General features: G+C 45.6%; 1 protein-coding gene across 1 annotated transcript in view; it reads right to left on the bottom strand.

Annotated features, from left to right (window-relative positions):
* The window catches only part of CCDC9B (coiled-coil domain containing 9B), a 60,799-nt gene that overhangs the window by 2,606 nt on the left and 45,930 nt on the right, over window positions 1–12,263 (bottom strand). The window contains exons 13-14 of the mRNA XM_067295275.1: window positions 8,803–8,860; window positions 7,635–8,434 (exon numbers count right to left, since the gene is read on the bottom strand). Coding sequence (XP_067151376.1) covers window positions 7,667–8,434; window positions 8,803–8,860 — 826 coding nt within the window. The 3' untranslated portion in view covers window positions 7,635–7,666. The remainder of the gene's footprint in view (window positions 1–7,634; window positions 8,435–8,802; window positions 8,861–12,263) is intronic.

Genomic DNA, 12,263 nt, shown 5'->3' with positions numbered 1-12,263 from the left:
AAGGACATATAGGTGCTCTAATGACTAGCTTTAGTCTGTGACTAAATGTGTTAACAGCTTGTAATAGTTTCTTATTTCCACAAGTCACCATGGCAAACCAAAGAAGAGAGAGAAGCTCTTCCAAAGCGCCTGAGAGATTGAGGAGTACAGTGCCCACGTTTCCAGATGGGATGTGTACCCTGATTCTTTTGGGTGTCAGTGAAAGCATTTGCTACTGACGTAGGAGCATACGCACCTTTCTCATCAAACTCAGCCTGTTGCTATCATAGACGTGTCACCTAACCCTGCCAGAAATATGCTGATCAGGCCAGCCGTAAAGGTGGCAAGAGTCCCTGCTTCAACCACAGAACTGTTCCAGATTTTCTCTCCTTTGACCATTAGCAACCTTTTTCTAATTTTCTCATATTTATTCATGGGCTTCTTCAATACACTGATTCTTGTGCCAGCATTATTTTCTGGCTTGAATGATCTCCTCCCTCCTTGGTGTTTACTACCCCACTGTATTTACAGAGATCACAGTTCTATCATTCTGGCATTCATTTTGCTAGACTAAATAACCATTCCCTGAACACCCCTTGAGTCCTTCTCTATGTTTCTTCTGTCCGAGTCATTACTCTGGAACCATTCTCACATAATCCCTGTGTCCTCCGATGTTAATAGTATTTTCCCATGTGGCACCATGCAAAAGACTTTCCATAACTCTGATGATAGTTACTGCAATAAGTCCTGTATTAAGTCATTGCACTCCCTAATTCTGCATGAGGACTAAAACTCTTCTGTTTGATGGTACATGGTGCTAAGTCATGCTCTGGGGGGCTGAAGTGCTCGTAGCGTGATGGTGAGCTCCAGAGCTGGGTGGTATTATCAAGGCTTAGCTCAGGGCTGCCAGCATTCAAGTAAGCAGGGATGCATCCAGGCCATGCAGGAGGTGGTGTGGGCTGCAGGGAGGACCAATGAGGCTGATGCTATTCAAGTCAAGCCCTTGAGACCTCAGCCTGCCAATCCTAAGCCAACTTTCAAGACACAACGGCAGATGTTATCTTCTCATCTTTTCTGAGCCTTGAGGAAACTGGTATGTTCTTCAGTAGCTCCATAACTGTATTGAGGAGTGTTGGTTTCTGCTTGTACTGCTTTCTGCAGCAAACTTTAGCACTGGTTTGCATCAGAAAACTGACCTCTTCTGACCTCCTCAATCCTGCGGCACACAGGCCCTGCCTGCCCCACTCCTGTTTACGTCAGCCAGAGCTGCAAGGTCAGATCCCTGGAGTTGCTTTGGAAATTTACCCCCAGCTGCATTTTCTCTAAAGATTGATTTTCTCAGGAGAATTCGGGGAAAAGCTTCTGTGGTTTTCGTGTATCGTTTACTTCTCTGGGACTTGCTGGACATTCTCCAGGGATTCCAGGCCTTCACTTTGGGTAAATATTTATTCCTTGTTATTTGAAGCAAAGGATGAAAGCCCCACCATGCTCTCTGCACAGCATCTCCAAGTGGTTTGAAGGTGCAGGATTTTTTTAGTACCATAAATAGGCATTAGCAGTTGAAGCTGTGAAACCCACATGGTGGCTGCTCATTGCAAGGAGCTACTGTTCTGTGGAAACAGATGGACAGTGTCTGCGGTGGGGAGTGAAATCTGAACATGAATGGGAGTGGGACATGTGTCCAACAAAGCAGGGCAGGGGCAGGTGGACAGAATATTATCACTGATTACTGGTGATCACTGCTGCTACAAATATCTGCCATGCTTTGGGCCATGTGAGATCCTGATATGGAGGGCATGTACCTGACATCAGGTGAAGTGACCTGGTACACAATTTTCCACTTGATGGAAATTCCACAATATAAATTGTTTTAATGAAATTATATTTTAAAAATCCTGTTGGGGTTGTATGTTGCAAAATCATACCACCTGTTTCTGGGCTGATTTTCCAGAAATTGCACTGTATCAAAACTGAATCACCAGTATTTCAAAACATAACATTAAAAATTTCTGTTTTGAAAAGGTTTAATGAGGGCTACAGTTTGTGTTTTATAAAATATGAAATGTCAAAGCAGACACATTTCTGGTACTTGCTTTGCTTTTGTCAAATCTCTACTTTCACAGAAAAAAAAAATCTCACGGGAAAGTTACTGATCACATCCTGACAGGAACTTATTAACCAGTCTCGATAACCCGTGCCAGTGTAATCCGCCAAATGCTTCTTAAGGCAATGAGATATGACCGCATATCTCATGGGGGTCCCGGTTACATTAATCACCTTCCTGTTTTGCTACTGCGCTTTCTGTTGTCCGAGACAGTAGGTATTCAGACTCCATTTGTATCATTTGAACTCTCCTACGCAAACTTCTCTCATGTTTTCTGCCAGGCACTTCAGGTCATGGTGTTTTTTGTTTAAATTCCAGGCCTCTCCGGCACAGCACGGAAGCTGATGCGTGATATGCAGCACACTATCGGTTTAACCTGATTGAATTGCCTGGTATAATGCCCACTGGTTACACGGACACAGAACACAGGAAAGGTTTCCTGCTGGGACACGGCAGGATTTACCAAGAGAGAGCTGCTCAGTACCTTCTGGAGGCTTGCATAACAACAACCCGTTTGCCTTGACACGTGAAGTCCTGCATCTACAGAGAACTTGCGTTACTGTTGTTCACACACAACAGGGTGAAAAACGCCCCCTCTTTGCCCTGCTGCAAAGGGATAATTTTGTAATTGTGTCGGCCTGACGTCAGATCAATACCATTGGGCATGGACGTCAGCAACTCAGTGTAAGCATAAACTGTTAAAAACTATATGTGAGTTACCAGCCCACAGCCTCTTAACTGGATTATGGGCCTAAGGACTACCTGTTCCTTAAAGGAACTACTAAGGACTACCTGTTCCTTAAAGATTATACTCAAGTGGTGAGAGGAGGCAAATAATTAAGGTGGTTTGGGCATCTGAATTCATGGTACTAGACACCAGAGGAATAATCAAACTTTTAATTTTGCATTCTAACCAAAAGGGGAAAAGTGCAGGTCTTTTTTTAACGCTTGATCTTACTGCTCTTTCAGCTTCCTGAACGATGCTCTTTTCCCGGTTCCTGCTAAACCTAGCTTTGCCAGATAACGCTGCACTTTTTAGCAGACATAACTGAGAAGGGCGGAATCACTGATACGCCGCGTGTGGTTAAGTTCATGATAGCATGGAGGTTGTATTTTCTCTCTGGTAGGAGTTATGTCTGGAACAGGGGCCGCAACTTGCTTGTTGGTACCACCCAGCATGTCAGGGCAGGGAAGCAGTCCTTGCCCGGCATCTACAGCTGCAGAGTCTTCAGGCTCAGAGTGGCTGACAGCTCTGTTCCCTGACTGTCCAAACACTAATCCCCTTGTTGGCAAAGCTGGAATAAACCCTTTAGCTGATGTACCAGTGTTTCTGTCAAGGACAATAACACCTATTTAAGTCTCTTTGTGGGCCATATGCGATGGCTTTGTTGAATACAGGTGTCCGGTGGGTTGCATTTTGGGGAATCCTTGTCCTAAAGCATCATTTGTAGTCAGCTACAGGCATGTGGTTCAATAAGCCAGAAAAGAGACAATCCTGCCAAGGGTCTGAATGCACCTCACATGGGTGCAGTCCTGAGGGATCTCGTTCCAAAGAGCTGCTTCTCAGGCACGGATATTTTCGGGGAATTAAAGAGGTTCCCCTATTAACTGAGTCCAGTGTGGTCTGAGGCTACCCCAAACTCTCCATTTAGATTTGAAACTACAGCCTCCTTTGCTTCTTAAGTCTTTATGAACATCACACTTTTTAAAAGGTATCTCACACCTGGACACTTGCCTTGAAAATCTCAGCCCAGGCTTCGCTATAAAATCTGTTGCATTCTTGTGGCATTTCTGTCCCACAGCATTTAAAACTATAGTGACCCACTTGCCCATAATATTAAATGCCTGGAGATACAATGGTCTTACAGATCCACAGCTTTTTGTAACTGCATGTGAATGTTGTTCGATAAAATGTAAATTGCATTTTGCTACAAATTAAAGACGGTCTCTCTCTCTTTTTTTTTTTTTTTTTTTTTTTTCAGAAACTTTGGTAGATTATTAGGACTATTAGCTGTTTTCTGAAAACTAGTGGGCCTACTTTCCAAGAAACTCAGCAAGACTCTGCACACACACATATAACACACAAAGCCCAATTTCTGCCTTAAGAGCCTTTCCCACTGCAAACAGGCAAGATGTCCTTTTCCTTTTCTCTTTGCAAAAATACTTGTTTTGGGCATCTGCTGGCAAAGTAAACCCCCAAAGTATAATGTTCCTGTGAAATAACATTTCAGGGAGAATTATATGAAAATAAAGCAGAGCTTTGCAGCATTTTATAAATACTGTGGTCTGCAAGTTAGGTCTGTAGAGCACTAGGAAACAGAAGCCAAGGGAGAAGGGAAGTGACTGTAACCAGCCTGTGGTTATTTATGACTGCCATCTGTGTCATTATGCAGCCTGTCATGTTGATTTGGGAACTTTAAAGCAACAGCAGGAATAGACACGAGACCTTTTCACTCCAAACACTCTGACGACTTAACCGACTTGAGTCAAATGAGCTTTTGCTTTTCTTGTTGTTGTTGTTGTTGTCGTTGTTGCTGTTTTGTTGCTCCTAGGAGCTCTGCTGTCAAGCGACACAGATGAACTGTTCTGGTTGTGCTGAGCTAGTGCTAGAAAAATCCAGGTCTTGCATTTCTTCCCTACAGAGGGATGTTCCTGACAGACTGGACACAGAGAGCAGACAGTTAAGGATGGGACCCTCTGTCTTCCTCTTGGCTTTCCCCATCACGAATAAATCGTGGCAGAATTCACACTGACTGCAAATGATCCTGTTTGGGAAACTCAACCAGATAAGGGAATGTCACTGGTGCGAAGGGAAAGGGCTGAGTGCATCGGGATGACTTCAGTGGATAGGAAGTGACAGTGATGCCCTACAACATCATTAAAAACTAACAGCCAAGCAGCAATCACTGAACTCATTCCCTAAATGCTATTGGAGTCAATGGAATGAAAAACCTAAGAGGAGAAACCCCTTGCTGAGACAGAGGACACAGAAATTGCTGCACTGGCTCAGCCCGGCACCTCCACAGTGCCCTGCCAGTGAGAAAGTCAGAGGCTTCAGAAGAAAGTGCAAGAAACCTTCAGACAAAACAGTTACAGACCAGTTTGCCCAGAGAGGTTATGCCATTATGGCTAGGTCGTGAATTAGCGATTCACGATTGCTCTGAAACATGAAGGACAGAAAAGAATGAAAATACATCCTCTTAATGTAAGATTTGAGGTAGCTGTGCCTATTCCTGTGATCCCAGCGTAGGTTGGCACTGCTATCGGGAAAGGTGGGAACATCTTTTGGTTGACTCTCCCTAGTGACCTGCCATCCATATCCTGCACAGGGCTCCCCTGAAATTTGAAGCATCTCCTAGACATACGAGAGATAACAAGAAAAGGAAAGCATCTTGCTATAATCCGTCTGCATCTGATGCCGGATGTATCTGATGCTGAGTGCATAATTTGAGCACACCTGGAAATTCAGCTTGAACTATTTGGGAAAGAGATGGAAGTGAGGCACAGAAATGCTGTCCAAGGTGGCATGATCAGGAAAGTGAAAAAGGGCATTGCAGAGAGGAAGGCAGATGAGGACGGAGGGGAGGGCAGGAAGGATGAGATGAAGTTGTAAAGGGGAAATACCGGGGATGAGACTAGGGACTGAGGGGGGATGTCAGCAGTCTACGGACATCTGTTAACCCCTCATTTGCCCCTTCTGTACCTTGCCTTTCCCAAAACAAAAGGATATGTTTATATATGTTTATATTAAGCCTGCCTTAATGACTTCACAGAATAGTGATGGAGTAAAAAGCTAGGCTGAAATGGACTCAGAGTCCTAGTACCATTTGCCCCAATGAAAATGGGCTACTCTAATTTATTTCCTCTTAACTGGTGTCTAATAACTACTTTTCTCACCCAAGATAACTTAAATTCCTTCATCCTCTACTCTGGGGATTTTTGATAGAATGGTAGATTTTGGAGAGGCCTGGCCCAGCCTGTGAGCTGTGCTGCCCTGTCCTGCTTTGTGCATCCAGGTGTTTCTTCACATTTTTCTAAATACTGTTGAAATTAATTTCCCTTACTTCAAGGAATTTTCGTTCCAGTACAGAACCAGCTCCTGCTGGTTCCTGGTGTTTTGTCTTTTTTCAATAGCTGTAACGCTTGCGCTTCTCCATGCCTTTTGTATAGAATTGGATTATAGTGAAAGTCTTTTTGTTAGCAGCTTAACCATTTCATCCTTAAACTCCTTTGCACCTCTGAGATGAATACTAAGTGAAAGCTGGTGACAAGCTGCTGGTTAGGGTCTGAGGCAAAGCCTGCTGGAATCAGGGAAAGGTGCTTGGCGAGAGCAATCTGGGCAGCTAATTGCCTGAAGTGCTTACTTAGGCATGTAGTTGCAGTCTCTCTATTTAAAGGATACAGACAGGAGTATCCTGAGAGCAATTCAGGTCTTAGGCAGGCTGAATTGTGTTCTGCAAGTGCCCATCTCTCTCCTTTGACGGGAGACAAAGGCCAGATGACTGCTCTAAAGTTTGGTGCCTCTGTGCGGGGCCTGAGTTAGGTCCTTACTGCCTAAACTGGCGGTAGGATCACATCCTGATTTATCGCTCTGATCTAGTACCTGTGGGTTTGATATCCTGATCTTCGACATTGTCATTACAGCCTGGAAAGAACAGTTTGAGAAAAGGTAACTGCCAAAGTGTCCCTACACTCTCTCTTTGCCCCTCCTCCTAATTTCTGCTTTACTTTTCTGCCTGTTATATTTTATGATCCTTTTTCTTGGCTTTCCTTGTTTTGGATTTCCCTGTCTGGAAGAAACTTCTTAGCTTGGGTAAAACCTGGAGCTTTGTTGCATAACCAGATCTGCTCTTCCTCCTTTCTGTTTGGATCGTAGGCCTTTTTGACAGGAAGCATCTCATCACAGAATCACAGAATGGTTGAAGTTGGAAGGGACCTCTGAAGATCATCTAGTCCAAACCCCCTGCTCAAGCAGGGTCACCTTTGTATTAATACACTGCCTTGCACATTAGTGTTGCCACACACCTTCAAGGTAATTCAAGGTTTAGCATTCACACATCTTGTGCTGGAGAGGGAATCCTATGTGCAGACAACCTTCAAACTACTGTGCATGAGATGGGCCTCTATTGCTGTGCAGGTATTTCGAGAATGGCCTAACATCTAGTTATTCTAGTTGTCATCACTGCAGAGACAGAAATAAATTCCTGCTGCTATCCTCGCCTTTCTGTGATTATCTCTTCCCAGGAAGAGGTTCAGGTTGTGTCCCTGACTAAGGTACATCACCAACCAGGCTCAGCTGTCCAGTTTTCTGTCCAAATTTCCCTGTCTTTTCCTTTGCTTTCGCCATCTGCTCCAGAGCAGGTCTTTGTGATGCAAAGATTTAGACTGTCTTAAGAATCCATATCACTGTTAATGAACACTTCTGGAGAGATATTTTATATGTTGCCCTTATGGTCCACAGAAAACAGAGCTGTGGACCTGTATGATGGCTGTACCCAGTGAATGTTATGGGATAATGAACACACCATGGAGATTGGGGTCAGGAACTCACCTTCTGTCTCAGGCAAGCCAGTGCAGTCTTTGTTAGTTCAGAGAGTCCCCGCTGTCCTTGTCCTTGCATTCCTCAGGCTGGTCCTCTTTGCTGGACTGTGATTTTGCCGTGTCCTGCTCAGACACAACAGTCTTGTTGGAGCTGTCTTCCCTTGGGGGCAAAGGCTCTGCTCTGCGTTCAGTGCCTTCAGTGTCTTCACCACCTTTCAGTGCAAGTGTTTGCCCCTCAAGGACAGTGTTTTGGGTCACTTCCTCCCCTCTTTTTCGCACCAGCTGTCCTTGACCTGCCTCCCATCTGCATCCTGCTGCTGTGTCCAGCTTTCCTCCATGGCTGTTCGAAGAGTCCTCAGTGGATTCCCATTCTGAAGCTGTGCTTTTCTCTAAGTCAGCTTGAAGGGGCAATGACACGGTCTCCTCACTGCTGTGCCTGGTGGCTTGCACAGTGCTTGGAAGGCTGCTCTGTGGAGCACTGCTGTTTGTGCTCTCCTTCTCCTGGGGGATGTCAGCAGTGCCAGGCTTCACACTGCCATCTTCCCCAATGCTCTCCTTACTCAGCTTGGTCCCCAGCTCTGTGTCACCAGTGATGGCCACAGGTACCTCCCTGCATCCCTTCACTGCTCTCAGTTCCCCCTTCTGGCCATTGTGGGCAGATGGGACCTTCCCACTTCGCAGCCCTTGTGATGAGGAGGTCCCATGATCTGGGAGGCTTGGCTGCTTCACCTTCTCCTCCAGCTCTGCTGGGCAGTTCTCTTCCACCCACTCCTCACCTCTGCTCTTCAGCTTGTCTGTACCAAGGATCCTCTGAGAAAAGAAGGAGATATTTATTTCAGCTTATTAAAACATCAGTTTATGGTACTCGTTGCCTGTGGTGATTCCCAACACTTGAGGAGGAATCTTCGGAGGCCATTAAAGGAAGTTAAAGGATGTAAGTGATGAAGAGCAGTGTTCAGGGACCAAGACAAATGGGGGATGTTATGCTGAGAGACAGTCAATGGAAGAAATGAGGCTGCTCTCCCATCATGCCACCTAAAGAGTGCTAAAGTGGGGTAAATCCCCATTTACCCCAACACAGGGGTCTCCCAGCTCTGCACTTGCTGAGAGTGTCCAGGTTTCCTGATACTGCATATTTCTAGAAAGCTTGACAGCCAGCCTCGAACAGATAAACTCACCTGGCTGTCAGGGTCATCCTTCAGAAAAGACATGTCGTCGCCTTCTTTTGCATCCCATCTGCCAAGACAAAACGTAGAATTTAGGCCTTCAAGTTCTCATATCACAAAGCCACTCTCTCTGCCCAATGCCTTGGCAGGAATTTCTACCAGGGCCATCCATTCCTTGTCGGAGCACCCTGGCCAGGCAACAAGGGATAAAGGTGGCAGACAGAATCGGCCCTGTTCCTTCTCCTGGCACCTGCAAAGCACTCAGTGCAACCAGAGACACTCATCTGAGACCACTAAATTTTAAACATAAAATCCAGTTGCCGGAACAGACATTTGTCATTAGAGTAATAAGATGTACCGGTTGCTTATGCTGATGTGTGCTACAGTCTGGTCTTGGTTTCCTGACTGTGCCCAAGCATCCCAGATCTCCACAGTGGCAGACATGGAGGCAGAAAGTGAAGGTTAAAGTTGCTTGGAGGTAGCTTGGGAGGTCGGAGACATGGACATGTGCAAGCAGACTGCAAGAATGGCCATAAGGGTCAGACCGCAGGTCCAGCTAGCCCAGACTCTCTCTTCCCACCAGTGTCACCTACAGATGCTTAGGGTAGAGTCTGAAAACAGGGCAAGTGTGCATCTCTGGGATTTCCCAAGCCTGAGATAGCATCTCTGTGTTGAGTCATGCTTAGTAGGCAGTCTCTTCCAAGGTTTTGTGCAAGTACATTTTGACCCCATATAAATTTGCAGCAGCTGGAACATCCTGTGCCGAAGAGGGCCACAGCTTAACTAAACGCTGCACAGGGAAGTGCTTTCTTCTGCGTGTTTTGAATTTTCCAGGGTAAATATAAATCTGAATTTGCCCATGTCGTGCTACTGGGCAGAGAGGGTCTTAGTAACCCCTCCCTTCTCGTATGTATGCCAGGTGTTATATCACCAAAAAAAAATATCATAGAGATGAGAAATAAGGTGTGCTAAAAGTGTAACTTGGCATTTATAGAGAGCAAGTGCATCCCCCACTATGTTGGCATCTTGCAGTGCAAGTGGCTGCAGGCACAGAAGAGAGAGATGAAAAAACGTGCAGAATTATTGCCTGGCTTTGCTAGGGATGAATGTGAGGACCTCCCAGGTCTCATTCAGCTTGTTTTCTGAAGGTTTTTCTGAAAGATAGTGAGACAGAGGGCATGGTCACATTTCTTGTTACCATATAGAATTGAGGGCATTATCTCTGGAATGATTTGGTAATGTTTTTCCAAGTTTTGGTAGCAAAAGGAGGGTCATTTCTCCAGATAGAGACCACATACCCTCAAAACACGATGTGTGCAAAGGTGTGCGAGATTAAATTCTTCTCTAGAGTGACTCTCCTTGGCTCACTGGCCTCTTCGCTTGGTGAATTTGGGCCAAGATATGAAAAATGAAAATGCACATTGAGCTGACTGCAGAATCAGGCATGTCCAAAGGCAAATGTGCAGTTACAGTGACTGCATGTGCCCTTGTGAAAACTGTGTGAAAATTACCGTCACAGGCTCCACCCTACAATTGCATTAAGCTACTTCACACTGCCTTTTTAGCTGACAAAGTCCTTAAGGCAGAAGCAAATTACATTTGCAAGCACCTCAAGGCTCTCTTAGAGCACAGAGCCAGGTATAGTGTCCTTAATAAGCCAGAGGGCCAAGCAGCTTGGAGCAGTCCTGTAAGGCTTAGAGACAGATTGTGACCCAGCACCTGAACAACAGCCAGCGAGGTCTTGTCCTGAATATGAGGCAGTCCCCCGATCAGCTGTGCTGACTCAAACCACAAAAGGGCCCCTTTTCTTGGAATTGGCTCCCACCACCGGGGTGATCAAGATGCTGGAAGTTAATATCATATTTTCAGTAGTGCCCAGCAAGAGCTTGGAAAATCACGCTGTATGGGTAGAGGCCATCACATGTAGTCAGCCGTGTTAAAGTCCGACACGGGCTGCCCTTGTCCTCAGTTCCCCTCTGCACTCCGCAGTGGTGCTGGTGGGTCCGATGGCCACTTTCCCCAGGAAGGTGTCTAAGGAAGAGGAATGACCTGCTCCCTGCAGGTTTCTGCCTCTCCTGGATCTGTCTTCTCTACCACTGTATGGTTCCCGGAGAGGCAGCCCAGGCTAGACCACCCTCATGGGTCTAACAATAGCCAAAAACTTCTAGACAGCAATTCTGGAATATTCAGCATCTCTGCCTGAGATGCCCCTTGCCTCCATCATTCCAGGTGCTGCTGAAAGTCACCTCTAGATGCTCCAAATGGGTCTTATCACTGCTGTTGGATTGCTTGGACTTAAATGGGAGAGGAGACTGTTAGTGACAAAGCAAGTGGGAAAGGAGAATTCGTCAGCCCAAAGGCACCCTGATCTGAGGTTTGAAATGAGATGAAAGGCTACAGGAATGGCTCTCCCCAGAGAGGAGCAGTGGAGCAAAGGATGCTCTTCCAGCCTCTGAGACAAGATTGTATGGCCAGACAGTCACTGGACCCATTCTAGATCAACAGAAGACACAGAAGGAGCAATGAAAAGAAGACAAAGTCCATGAGGTGAGATGAATGGGCAGAGAGCAATTTTGAAGTGATCCTGGCAGGATGCAGCAGTTAAATAGCACTGAAAGATGTGTCCATGCTGTTGCAGACAAATATTTGGCTTCCTCATTTCCCTTAATTTTCCGTGGAGGCAAGGACTTTATGTCATGCTTCCATGGTCCAGCTACTCATGTCAGTACTGTTTAATGTATTTCTTTGTAGCTGAAAATGAACTATGACTTTCCATCTTACTGGCTGATAAATGTGAAGTACTGAAACAGCAAAGCGAGAGTGAAAAAAATAAATCAAGAGCCCCATTTCTAAAGGAGGATGTTCAGGAAGGAGTATGAGGAATTGTTTCAGTGTGAGATAAATATGAGAAAAAGAACAAGAATAAAGAATGTCTCTGTGGGGACAACAGTATATAAGATTTTATGATTTTATCAGCAAGTATTTAGGCATCTAAACAGGATTCAAGCACCCAGGCACTTTGGGGTCTTAAAGCATTTACATGCATATGAATAATACCCTGATATAAACCCAACAGCCCTAGCAGAGTTAGATGCACTAAAATGCCTGCAAGCCTCTGCACTGGAGGCACAAGCATGTACTGAAAACCATAAGGAACAGGCTGTGGAAGCCCATGGCAAGCCAGACTCCCTCCTTGAGATACATCCTTTGAGCCTCCTAACAGAAGCTGCTAAACCTCACCATGTAATGTAGCTAGCTGACCTTCCCCTCTCCCCAGATAAAGAAAGGATCCCAGAAACAACTGTTGCTTTAAACTGGTCCACATTGCTGGCATGGCTTGGCTCTGATGTGCTTCGAGCAGGGATGTCTAAGGCACAAGGGATCTTAAGTCTGCTGGACACCTTGCATAAATCCCCTGTTAATGGGGGGTCGAGGAAAGCAAGGAAATGATACTATGTAATTACAGCAGGTAA

The sequence above is a fragment of the Apteryx mantelli genome, chromosome 4, assembly GCF_036417845.1.
Source record: "Apteryx mantelli isolate bAptMan1 chromosome 4, bAptMan1.hap1, whole genome shotgun sequence".
Lineage (NCBI taxonomy): Eukaryota > Metazoa > Chordata > Aves > Apterygiformes > Apterygidae > Apteryx > Apteryx mantelli.
The sequence above is the reverse complement of the archived record's forward strand: the minus strand, read 5'-3'. Positions and strand labels throughout refer to the sequence as shown.